Source organism: Nelusetta ayraudi, unplaced genomic scaffold (genome assembly GCF_046127955.1).
Source record: "Nelusetta ayraudi isolate G7.1 ecotype Tasmania unplaced genomic scaffold, CSIRO-AGI_Nayr_v1 ptg000056l, whole genome shotgun sequence".
NCBI classification, from domain to species: domain Eukaryota; kingdom Metazoa; phylum Chordata; class Actinopteri; order Tetraodontiformes; family Monacanthidae; genus Nelusetta; species Nelusetta ayraudi.
In genome coordinates, this window is record NW_027466106.1 from 1,512,610 (window position 1) to 1,525,562 (window position 12,953).

Sequence of the window (12,953 nt, forward strand, 5' to 3'; positions counted from 1 at the left end):
TGCGCGCACGCGCGTGTGTGTGCGTGTGTGGGCGGCGGGGTGTTTACTCGCTCCCACATTCTCTGGCGTTCAGCAGGTTCAGCGAGCTGTGCGGTGTTAATGCTGAAATTACATGCTGAGTAATGAGTGATGGGCCAAATTACAGGCTGAACAATGAATAGAGGCAGGCGGCTCTTATTAGTCTCCATAGAAAGCCATTGATTTATGAAGCGCCTCGCTCGCCGGAGTTACTCTCCTGAAAATGATATCTACATTGAGAAGTGATGTTCTCTATTAAGTCGTACCCCCCCCCCCTTCCCTTCTCCCCCCCCGCTCCTTCTCCCCTCTGCCCTCCCCCCTCCCCTGCCCTGGCCCTGCCTGAGTGTACACATGATTGTTTAGAATCAGGCGGAGCTGTGAGGAAGCCTTCAATTACCCATTAGGACTGTCAGACATAAAATGCCTCCGCTCTCGCACAAAGTCGGGGTTATGATTCATTTACTTTGTGCCTCTGATTCATCGCCCAATATGCCTCCTGCCCCAGATTACTATTTGAGGGGTGGGAGAGATTAATGGCTCGGCGGGATCCGCCGCCGTATTTCACAGTTGGGGGGGGTGCTGGTGGTGGTGTCGGGGGCGGGGGGAAGTGGGGGGGGGTGGGTCAGTGTTGCGGCAAGTCTTCCCGGCGCAGGAGGCCTGGAATGACAGCAACTTACACTAGATCAATGTGTGGACAGCCTTTCGCAGATTATTAAGCCGTGTTAGATTAAAAGAGCGCCGCGGCTGTAGTTTGCTGTAGTCAATATTCTCAAGTAGATAAAAAGGGGTGGGGGAGGGAGGGGAGGGAGGGGAGCCCCCCCCACCCCCCGCCGCCGCCCCCCTCGAAGGATTCTCAGACTGATGTAGGTCATCAGGACTGTTAATGGAATAACACTCGGTGACACAAGTGTCAGAGGAGCCCCCGTGTCATTTTCCGCCGCTCGCCCCGCCGAGGCGCGGCGTTTCATAAAACATCATCTCACCCCCGAGGCTTCGGCGAAATTAGGCATTCCGAAATGAGTTTTGTACTGTAAGAATTTACAATCGTCGTACGCCGAGATTTCTCAATTAGTTTATTCATGTCTCCGACAAAATTAGCAACAAAAGTGTTCTAATTTTCCAACCGCACCCCTCTTCCCCCCCCCGCATTCCCTTTCTATTTTCTGTCCCTCTCTCCGCAGCCCTGAACGAGCCAACCATCGACTATGGCTTCCAGAGGCTGCAGAAGGTCATCCCAAGACACCCCGGCGATCCTGAGAGGTTACCGAAGGTCAGTGCGGTTTCTGGGCGACGCGGAAGGGGGAGGAGGGGGAAAAAAAAAAACGACAACCACAATAACGAAAAAAGAAAAAAAGAAAGAGGCAAAGACACAGCGCCGCCTCCAATCCGCCGCCTTAATACTCTGAATGTGACAAATAAACAGAACGGCATTACCATCAGCGGCGAACACTGTGACCCCAAACCGTGACAGCTTTTCCACACATGTGGCTTCCCCCACTAACCAGCGTGGTAATGGTATTGGTTTTCTGTGTGGAGAGAGGCGTAAACTCTCTGTGTGGTAAAATAGCTCAATCAGGCGTTTTCCTCTCCAGTAGTCTGTGGAGATGGTAATCTGGTCAGAAACGACGTCTGCGCCCTCATTACCCCACTCATGTTTTCCTTTCATTTTCTGCAGCTCGATTTGGTTTAATCTTTTGTTTACAGAACCCTGTGCCGTAAACCCCCTCGTCTTACTGCGGCTAATAGACAAAGACTCGCGCGTTATTATGCACCCGGCTTTTCTTATTGTTTTCTTTTGAACCTGGCTGAACCAGTTGAAAGCCACATCAGAACGAGACGTGCGGCTGCGGCACATGAATCGCGCCGCCACGTCCAAGGACCGCTAGACGGTTAAAAACCGCCGGGCGAGGTCCCTTTGATTCTTTCACTCACTATTTCCTATTGATAAGAATCGATGTCTGTGCGTGTTTGGGCGCTAATTGCCTTAACTGCCAGTAACAATTTTGGGGGGGGGGGGGGACTGATTTTCCAGATGTGTCAGGTGTAATAATATGACTGATTAGTACATGCAAAGTCCCCCCCAGCCTGTAGTAAAGCGGAGGCCACCTCAGAGTTTTAATAATACCGTAAAACCTTTTAAGACCTTATCTATTAAATCCCAGCATGCAACACAGCAATATCATTAACGTCCAGCGGACAATTTAATAAAGACCAGACTGTGTGCTAGCAGCAGACGTTTGACCGTGGCAATTGGGGGGGGAAACGGAACATCGCAGCTAGTCCCTGGTTCAGTATGAAGTGTTTCAATTAGACTCGGGTCCCCGTGGAGACGGGAAACAACACCCAGACATGAAATGTTGCTCTAATTTCAACTGTAAACGCGGAGCGAAAGGTAAAGTACATTTACCTTTAATATCCACGCGTTTTTCTTTTATCTCCGCAGGCATCGCCAGTCAGCCCAGCTCCGCTGTTTCAATTTTATAAAAGTCGCGGCACCGCCGCCGCCGCCGCCGCCCTCGCAGAATCCACATCTTTCCGACAAAGGGAGCGGGCGATGTTAAACACAGCTTTATTACAGAGAAACCTTACCTCTTTCCTTGAATACAAAAAAGCGTTGTTGGGTTTGCGAGACAGATTTTGACACCGAAGCCGAGATTAGTTTCCTGGCCGCGCGTATACTTAATATAGCCCGCTCTCCCGGCCTTTGCATGAAACAATCACAGAGTGAGATGAAACCCTGCACTTCCAATAAACAACATAAATATTTGATTTGCTCCCTAATGGACCCAAATATGGGGTTCAGGGGGCATGTAAATGATCCCACCAAGTGATTCGTCATTGTTAAGCTTGCCATCTGAGGGTCAGCTTTCGGGGTCAAAAGCACATTCCCAATAAAACAGCCCGCGGCAAGCTGACGCTGGCATGTACATTTGGAATGAGAACAGAAAGCGGCATATAGAGAGCGGCTATTACAGGGTGCAGGTGAGGTAGGAAGACTCTATAAAAAGAAGATAAAGCTGGAGGACGCGCGGTGTGCATTAGCAGAAAGGCAAATCGACACCATGCCCACTCACCGCCCTCCACGTCTGTCCCCCCCCCCCCCCGCCCCTCTCCCATGACTTCACCCTCCAGTTGATAATATTACTGCGCTATATTGATTTCCACCAGCCTTCTCCCTGGGACCAGTAAGACACGTGGTAATTGTAAGGAGACAGAAAGCCAATATGGGAGTGCTCATGGATAGCAAGGGATGCACGCTAATATTGTTGCTACATAGAGAAAAAAAAAAGAGAGAGAGAGACAGAGAGGAGAGGAGAGGGGGAAGCTGCCTCTGATTGAAGTTTACCTCGTAATTCTAAGACAACATCGTAGATGACAGTCTGACCCTGTGGGAGGAGTGGAGATATAAAAATTCAATGCAAAGTCCAGGGTGAATATGAAAGTAATAAGTGTGAGCAGTCAAGTGATGAGAAAGGAGATTGGTTTGCGGGCATCGCGTTAAGTGAAGAGAGACTTTGGAATTCACCCTCCTTTTTAAGATCTTGTTATAAAACAATTTTCTATTCATAATATAAAAAAGACAATTTATAATACCATTTTGTGCCCTCTGGCAGTAATGGACAAATAGACTGGATATCACATTATATCACACTCAATTTCTCTCTTCTGTAACAAATTAGATTCATTATGAAATTAAAAGTGGAAACTCAATATTGTTTTATTATTAAGCTGATTGCTTTGGATTCTTTTCGGTCCTCCCAAAATGAGCATAAGCCCATTCTTTTCCAATTCTTTGTGTAATCCACAAGGAGAAAATATTACAAATGTGTTCATGTCAAGCAATTACCCATGTATTTAAATGAATCTCTCTTCCTGTGCTCTTTGAAGTACCTTCATCTAATGGCCCTATGCTTCTAAATGCATTCATTACCTCAGGCTAGAGCTAACAGAGTAATTGCCTTACAGTTTTATAATGGCATTAGCACTCCAAGCTACATAACCTAGGCCCTCTTTTATTAACTGTGATAATATAAATACAACGTCCATGCTAATCTACTACTCCAAGAGTCACACTCAGGCTGATTTACGCCGCGTCTACGTCACCTTCAGTTAGACATATATTTTCTTAGCGCGTCGCGGTGTTACTGCGCCTTTTCCTTTTCGTTCCGCATTGAGGGATTTAAAAAAGGAAAAGCGCCGCTAAATCTTGCGCGATCCGTCATCCCAGCAGCCCCCCATTTAAATAGTTGTTAGACACGCGACCTTTATGCAAAGCCAGACAAACAATGGCAGAAAACCTGTCCTGCGTTTGTCACACAACAATAGCAACAACAACAACACACAAAAAAAAAAAAAAAAAAAAAAAAAATCCATTGAAGGCCTTTAATTGTTTCAATTTAGCACGGTGCGTTTCTGATATGTCTCCATGACAAGAAAGCCAATTACACTTATGCCGGGGCGGCGTCGAGATTTACATGGAAATGCCCGCAGAACGCTATCCCGCGCTAATCGCATTCACAGCGTGAGCCGCCACGCATGGAAGGGGCCTCGTCAGAAGAGAACAAACTTCTCCCTTGATTGGCCGCAGCACTTCTCATCATCCCTGGGATATGACGAGGTTGCCACTTAAGCATAGCCCGGCGAGTCAGCCTGGTTAGTTAAGACACCACGCGGTAAACGACAGATTAAAGATGAGAGGCAATATCGTTTTCTCTCCTCCTCTTCCCGAGCTGTCCTTATGTCACTGCCGCAAAGTACCATATGGACGAGGAGGGAGAGGACGTTTCGGGGAGAATGAAACATGGCTCGCGACGGCGGCGGTCTTAATTGCTTTAATTGTTGTTTAAAATTGAGAGCCATGTAGTAGATCTTGAAATATGATAGAATAGATTATTGGTAATTATTAACTGCAGACAAAAAGGAAAGAAAGCCACTTTATCTCACTCAGCGAGCGGGAGAGAGAAATCTGTTCTGCCTGATGAGAACACATCAAGACAGCTGGTCCTCTCATTTAGTCTACCTGCCTCACGACAACCATAATTCTTTATTTGTATGCAAACTAGATGCATGCAACGTTGAGCATACACACCAATTTCAGAGGTAAATGCCCATTCTAAGAGCCACCCATCCGATAACTTGGGGTGGATTAAGCGATATGTTTCTATAAGAGAGCATGGCATACGCTGGAAGTGGCTTCTACAGTGATTCATCTTGATAAATCAAGGCGTGCGCTAGATATACGCTCCTCAGGATGAAAGGGGGCCCCATACACACACTCTGTACACACGGCGTGCGCGGCGCCTTGGAAACGCGGGCCAAGTCTTGGAGGCCGCTGTTTGAAGGCGCGAAGGCTGTGTTTACATTCATTTACGGCAGCTGCCGTCTTAATCCCACACTGCCATTGCCAAGTGATGGAACACTTCAGACAAATTACCGGGGCCCGCAAAAGAAAACACAGAGAATGTGGGAAGAAAACAAGCGCCATCTGAGATGTTTCTGGTGACAGATTTGCATTGCTTTTAACCGGGGTTCTAACAGCACACTCGACAAATCTCTGCTCTACAGCAGGTGACAACAAGCGAGCATTTTAAAAAAACAAAAACACACACACACACACACACCCCCAACAGCCATATCTGCAAACCTGCCTTTGTCAGATTAAATGCACTCTTTAAAAAATAAGAGAGAGAAGAGGGTTTTCATAGAGCATATTGCCTCTTGTATTATAGAAAAACAAAGAGAGCAGTCTGGTTCCTTGAGAGGGATTTAATTGTAAGTGCTGAATCCAAAGAGCAGATAAAGACACACAAACGGGCCAAACCCCACCTTGCTAAAAAGCCCTGAAACAGAGTGTGGGAGGGGGGGGGGGGAGAAAAGCGGGATCCGGGGCCAACTCATTTTCAGTGTTAAGAGCCAAAGCAACACAGCTAATCCGCATTGTCAAGCAGGGGCAAGCATGCAGACATGGATAAGACCACATCCTGAGCATCCGTGTCCCCAAGGCACAAGCACCCAGCTCTTGCTGGATGGGAAGTCATTTGTGAAGTCCTTTGCAACAGCCAGTCAAAGAGGTTAATTGAAAAATTCCTTAATGTCATTACAACAGAACTAGATTAACCCAGAGCTAATTCACTTTATTGTTCTGAGGAGAGGGGACTCGGCACTGAACTCCAGAGCAAACGTTGAAGCCCAGAATCAGGGGTGAGGTGTTGTTTTTTAAAGGACTATGCCAGTTTAATTAAGATAGGGAACATTATTCACTGCTCCGCATGGTTGGAAGAGGCAAAGTGGTAGCGCTGTGTAGAAACCTAGCTCGGGCTGCCTCTTAAATGAACGCGGCTTTTATGTCGCGGCGGAATATGCAAACATTTGCGGAGCTCTCGTTGACCCCGCCACGCGGCGTTTGTTACTGTGCAGACTACTGTGGACTCGGGACATTTAATCTGTTTGGGATGCCAGGTCTCACTCCCACCCTCCCCCTCACCTCTCCATTTTCTTTTTCTTCTTCTTCTCCTCCCTCATCAGGAGGTGTTACTGAAGAGAGCGGCCGATCTCGTGGAAGCCCTGTATGGAATGCCCCACAACAACCAGGTCAGTGATGTCACGCATCAGCAGGAACCGGACAGTCTGGTTGAATGAGACATTTCCCCTGCCCCGAAAAAGCAAAAAAACAAAAACAAAACCGTAGGTGTCAACTAAAGGGTGTTTTTGACACTATATTTGGCAATGCAGCGTGTGCTATCAGCGTGTCGGGCATATAGCAAGAGAGTCCTCGTATCAAAGATTGAGGCAGAGCTATAAAAAAAAAAAAAAACATACATCGCTACAAGACGCCAAAAATAAAGAAGCAACTCTGCCTTTTCTCCGCGCTTCTCAGGAGATCATTCTGAAGAGGGCAGCCGACATCGCAGAGGCCCTGTACAGCGTTCCCCGCAACCACAACCAGATCCCCTCCCTCGCCAACACAGCCTCCCACGGCATGATGGGAGTCAACTCCTTCGGCAGCCAGCTAGCAGTCAACGTGTCTGAGTCACAAGGGAACGACCAAGGTATGTGATTTAGGAGACGGCTCCCTCAGCCTGTGGCTCTCAATTGTGGGTCGGGCCCAAGGACCCGCTGGGGATCCTTCAGGCGGTTTCCACGGGGGCTTGTAGGAAATGCAGGAGATTTCATTTATTATTATTATTTCTTATTTTATTTGCTCATGTAATCTTAAAAAGCCTCGTATTTAAACTGGCAACGGGGACTGCAGCGCGCACATAGCTGCGTTGTTATTTATTACAATTCCTTAAATTCACTCCACATTTTCCCATGTAACTGTAACATTGTGCAACCGCCTTGGAAGAAAAGAAAAAAAAAAAAAAAAAAAAAAGGAGAGTGGGGAGGTGAGGAATGAACGGATTTCCCTTTTTCTTTTTCCCCAACCCGTGTGATTCAGTGGGCTACAGCCGGAACACCAGCAGCGTCTCCCCCCGGGGCTACATCTCCAGCAGCACCCCGCAGCAGTCGAGCTACAACACCGTCAGCAACAGCATGAATGGCTACGGCAACGCCGGCATGAACCTGGGAGTGCCGAGCTCCCCTGGGTTCCTCAACGGCTCCTCTGCCAACTCCCCATATGGAAGTGAGTCGCTTGCCACCGCCGCCGCCCGCGCGCCACAGCCGCGCTAAGCTGCCGCTGATTTAATTCCGGCTCCCGCGTTTACCCCCCACCCCCCCACCTCCCTCCCCCTCCGCTCTCTCTCTCTCTCTCTCTCTCTCTCTCTCTCTCTCTCTCTCTCTCTCTCGCGCGCGCGCGCGCGCGCTCTCTCGCGCCTATGAATCACGACCTCCCGTGACAGGGTTATAACGTTATTGATGGCGATAATATATTACTCCTTTATTTCGCGCCGCGGCTTGTTGAGTCTTTAGCGCTCGGGAGAGAGTTTGCGCACGTTCGAGCGGGGGAGGAATATTTTCCCGCGTTCCTTCCCGCGCCACCCGAGTCGCTTCAACCGGACAAGGTGTTTGACGGTAGGGGCCTATGAGTAGCGATCGTGTATCCCCCCTGGCGGTAACACTACCCCGAGCCTTACCTTAACTGCCCCCTTCCCCCCCACCCCACCCCACCCCATTCCCCCCTCGCCGCTACTCACAGCACGTTCTCACTCTCTCCATCCCTGCCCCTCCCCCACCCTCTCCTCCTCCTCCTCCTCCTCCTCCCCTATCGTCTCCGCAGTTAAACAAAAGAGCGCCTTCGCCCCTGTGGTCCGACCCCAGGCTTCCCCACCCCCCTCCTGCACCAGCGCCAACGGCAACGGACTGCAAGGTGAGCCCCCCTCACCCCCTCATCCCTTCCCCACGGACTACTGGTCAGATACCGCTGCTCAGGCCTCTGTCCGGTTTGGTGAGGGATTAATCATTACAAATATATGCATTTTGACAGTCCAATTTACACCTCTCACTGCAAACACGCACATATTTGCACGCACGCACACACACACACGCACACGCGCATACGTACGAGCGGCGGCGTAGGACTGCCGTGTCACGTCTGCGCGCGCAGACATGTAAACAAACGTGCACCCTCGTTGCCCTTTTTTTTTTTTTTTTGTGCGTTAGCGATCCCGCCCCCTTCCCCGACGTCGCGCGGAAAGAAAGAAAGGAAAAAAAAAAAAAAAAAAGACCTTCGCCGAATTGTTTTAGTAATTATGTTTATTAGGTTTTGTGCATGTGTCACGGCCAACATGATTGCTTTGAAAACAAGCTTAGCCCGTAGTGTGTGCCCCAAGATTAATAACATTGGGCTTAATGAAGTGGGAAATTAAAGTTCATCTTGCTACACGTTCATACTTATTAATACATGTTGTGCAGAAATTAATGAGCAATGCTTCGCCATCATCTGCGCTGGCAAAGTTAAAAGCATTTCAACCATGACTCTACAAATATACCCGGAGCAATATAATGATATATCATCACGGCACTTCACTAGTCGCCCTAATTGTTAAAATGTGTGAAAGTACTGAATATATAAACTCTCGGGGTGAGGTACAGTTGCTAATGATATCCTAAGCAGATGGTCTTGGCAAAATAACGGAAGCTACCTTTGATCTTGCCTAATCTCTCCTCGATAATGACGCAGAGGCACGACTTTAGATAATGTGGAAATGTAGGACTAATGTGGCGAGCAGTTTCAGGGCGGATGCGGGGCGGGGGGGAGAGAGAGAGAGAGAGGGAGAGAGAGAGAGGAAAGGGAAAGAAAGAGAAGAAAGGCAGCGAATAGGAGGAAGGCGAAGGGAGTCTGCCGAGCGTCTCGTACTGTGGCACTGTGGCACTGTGGGAAGTGACCGTGTTGTTGCTCCGCCGTCACCACGGCCCCGTCTCCGGGGAGTCTGGGCCACTGTTTGCCATTACCCCAACGCCAGGAGAAATATCACACATAGCAAGACTGGCATGCTGGGGGCTGAAATGTCAGAGCAGGAGGGAGGTTTTCAAACTCGGCCCGTTGAGGAGGACGTGCAGCTGCAGTAGCAGCAGCAGCAGCAGCAGCAGCAGCAGCAGGCCGGCGAAGCGCGGCAAACACTCACAGGCACATATGCAAACAGGCACTTTGGTGCAGCGTCACGACAACAGAAACACACACACTAACACACACACACACACAACAGCACAACGCAGACACGCACGCACACACGCTCACACAAAAGTGCAAGATTTCTTTTTAGCTGAATGAATTTTTCAAAAATTGACGCCACGCTTGTGTTTTGCAACGTCACAGACTAATCGCCTTCTCCCCTGTCTTTGTCTATTCCAGCCATGTCCGGCCTGGTTGTCCCTCCAATGTAAATGCACTTTCGTCATCTCGAGCACCAGTCTACTCACTCTACCACTTCACAGGACACCCCCGACACACAGCAAAAAAAAGAAAAAAAAAAAAAAAAAGGAAAAAAAAGAAAGAAAAAAAATATGCTGGTGTAATGTATAGTCAGCCGCTTGTTCTGTTTTTTTAAGATGAAGGGGGGAAAAAAAGAACATTTTTTTTTCTTTTAAAAGACTTTCGCAACAACCTGCAGGAAAAACGGATTCCTCAAGGAATAATTATTTTTTTTTTCCTGTGGGACTTTTTTTTTGTTTGTTTGTTTGTGTTCTCCCATTTTATCGCCCATGAAGAGGACACCGGATGATGAAGGGTTTATTTTGTATACCTTGTCGGGTTGCACTTCGGCCTTGGATATGTCTAATCAACCGCGCATTCGATACTGGAAAGGGGACTCTGTGGACTCGCCATCTGGTTTGTAAAGTAAAAACACTGATGTACAGTACATTTTGCCAATGAACTTCAGAATTTTTTTTTTTCCCTTTCCGTTTCAGCTCTCTTTTAATAGATCCACAACAGTTGTGTGTCTTTATAATGTGACTTTTTTGTATTTTTACGTGTGAGAAAAATACACAGGGGCCAAGACAGTTTGAATTTCAACTGGAAAATATATGAGATATATAATGTAGAAAATTGAGCGTTAAAGTACAACAAATACGAGTTAAAAAAAAAAAAATGGGGCGGGGAGGGGGCAGGGCTGGGTGGGTAAGCTTGTATCATGTTTCATTCCTGCATTTTAACTTAAATTTTGTAATTTATTGTAGCTAGAACATCATCTTCAAAAGTGAAAAAAACGTCCTCTCATTCAACAAGCACACTGAGGTGTACAAAACACTGCTCTGTTGATGAATATGATGTACTTCCATGTCTAGAGCTTCCTTTTAAGCAAGTGTGTTTTGCCATGTTTTTCAACTTTTTTGCTAGCACTGTATATTAATGCATTCCTAGGCTACTGTGAAGTCTGTTTCTTGTTGAGGAGCAGTCTCCCCCCCCCCCTCCTTCTAGCTCCAACTCCCCCTATGTGTTTTATATGTGGTTAAAAAAAAATTGTAGACTATTGTGATATTGCCAAACTTGTGCTAAATATTTATACATCTGTCTTTTTCATGTTCTTTTAGATCAACGACGACAAAAAAAGCTAAAAAAAAAAAAATCAAAATTAAAATCCATTGAGAATGTAGGAGTATAGTAGTTCATTGTCATATTTCTGTTCAAACACACACTTGCGCTCACTGAGGGAAATTTTGTAACATATCAACTATAAATAATGTATTTATCTCTGAAATTTTGTATATTGCTTTTCATTATGTATGTATTAATCGTCATGCCCTTGATATAGTGATGCAGCACAGATAATTCAGCCAAGAACTGTTGCCTTCATTTGTTTTCTTTTTGTATTTGATGAAATGCAATGTGCATATATTTCATGCGTATCCTCAAAAAAATTTGTGTTAACTCCGTCGAGACTCTCTGTCCATTTTTTTTTAAAGGGGAAGTCAAACTTCATTGTTTATTTTTATATTGATTTTAAATTATCTATACAGACCATTTTGGAGAAAAAAAAACTTTGTTGGTTGTATTGTCAAATAAATTGTTTGTGACCCATATGATAGTTGTTAAGATCCAATAGAGACTAATGTGCATGAGGGACAACCTTGGAGATAAACAAAAAAAAAAAAACAAACAAAAAAAAAAAAACACTCCATTTGTGGTTGAATTTTTTTTTTGGTTTTGTTTTGTAGAATGTATAGAGGTCATTTTTACTCACCACTTATGACTCTGCCACATAGCTTACATGTGTTTACAGGGAAGAAAAATTTAAAAATGTCAACATTTGGAATGGGAACAGAAATTAATAAGTGATGTTTTATTAAAATTTTCAGTAAAAACACAATAGCTCCTCAACTGTGGACTTCTTCGGTTTCAAGTACAGTTTGGCTGGCAGACAAACTGACAATCAGGACAAAAGAACAACAACAACAACAACAACAAAAAAAGACAGTAGAAACGTCCGAGGACAAACCTGTGAGCGTCTGTAACTTTCAGTGTTTGCCATCGACATAAACTGTTTGAAACCTGTGGAAACGTGTAACAAACCATAAAAGATGAAAACTGCTCTTAAGTCATATTCTTTTCCCGCAACGCACTCTTTGACATTGTGACATATTCCTACTGGTCTCTGTATCGGCACATCCTGCATCTGTGGTGCATCAAAGGTCCATTGTAGTCATTCATAAACAGTGCAAGCTTTTTATTCAAAGCACCCCAAATGGGGCTCATTCAAATCCCTCATTTCATTACATTAAGCCACCTAGTTAATAAAGAATCAATACATTGAAAGAGCAAGGTTATCCTTTGTCTATAAGGGCTGGTATCGTTTTGAACCTCTTATAGTTTGAGCGCTGAAAAGACGGGGTGGTGGTGGTGGGTGGGTGGCGGCGGTGGTGGTGGGGGGGGGGGGAAGCCACAGTGAAATCTATACTCATCAAGTGGGTCACACAGAAGGATAGGAGCGTTTGAGGGAAGAACAGTGGTTCTCCTTAAAAAACAACGGAGCATCTTATCTGGCATCCTGAGTGGCCGCGGCGAGCGGGTCACAAAATGTCAATTTCTCATCAAGGCAACATTGTCCGAGGCCGGCGCTCCCTTTAATGCGCAATTAAACGACGGCGAGCCGCGCCGGCAATCAGCATATCACAGCTTATTATGTCAGCTGGCATGCGCGGATCTCGCCGGCAACTGGAGGCGGACGGGGGGGAGGGGTTGGGGGGAGTATTGGGAGGGGGGCAGGGGGGGTTTGTGTGGGAGTGGGGGGTGGTGGGTGGCTTCGGAGAGATAGGCCCGGCGGGAGGCGCTGATAGCGCAGAGGGCAGGCGAGCGTTTTTTAATTTTCAGCCGCAGCCGCCGCCGCCGCCTTGCGCTTCAAATCATTCCCCCGATAATCCGAGGCGTCTGATAACAATAGCCACACATCTGCTTCCTGACATTGCATTATCTGTTTCAGATACGCGTACACAAGTTCGGATCAATCGGCCTCTGCTCGGCTGTTGTCTCTATCATTCAATGGCAAAGCTGTGGA

General features: G+C 46.8%; 1 protein-coding gene across 8 annotated transcripts in view; it reads left to right on the top strand.

Moving 5' to 3' along the window:
- The window catches only part of LOC142896542 (transcription factor COE3), a 77,159-nt gene extending 65,170 nt beyond the window's left edge, over positions 1–11,989 (top strand). For 4 of the 8 annotated variants that reach the window (XM_076038247.1, XM_076038248.1, XM_076038249.1 and 1 more), the window contains exons 11-16: positions 1,200–1,288; positions 6,544–6,609; positions 6,896–7,067; positions 7,457–7,642; positions 8,237–8,404; positions 9,812–11,989. In XM_076038247.1, coding sequence (XP_075894362.1) covers positions 1,200–1,288; positions 6,544–6,609; positions 6,896–7,067; positions 7,457–7,642; positions 8,237–8,404; positions 9,812–9,843 — 713 coding nt within the window. In that variant the 3' untranslated portion in view covers positions 9,844–11,989. The remainder of the gene's footprint in view (positions 1–1,199; positions 1,289–6,543; positions 6,610–6,895; positions 7,068–7,456; positions 7,643–8,236; positions 8,405–9,811) is intronic. The other 4 variants (XM_076038252.1, XM_076038253.1, XM_076038254.1 and 1 more) reach the window with 1 other exon arrangement.
- Positions 11,990–12,953: the final 964 nt, after the last annotated feature.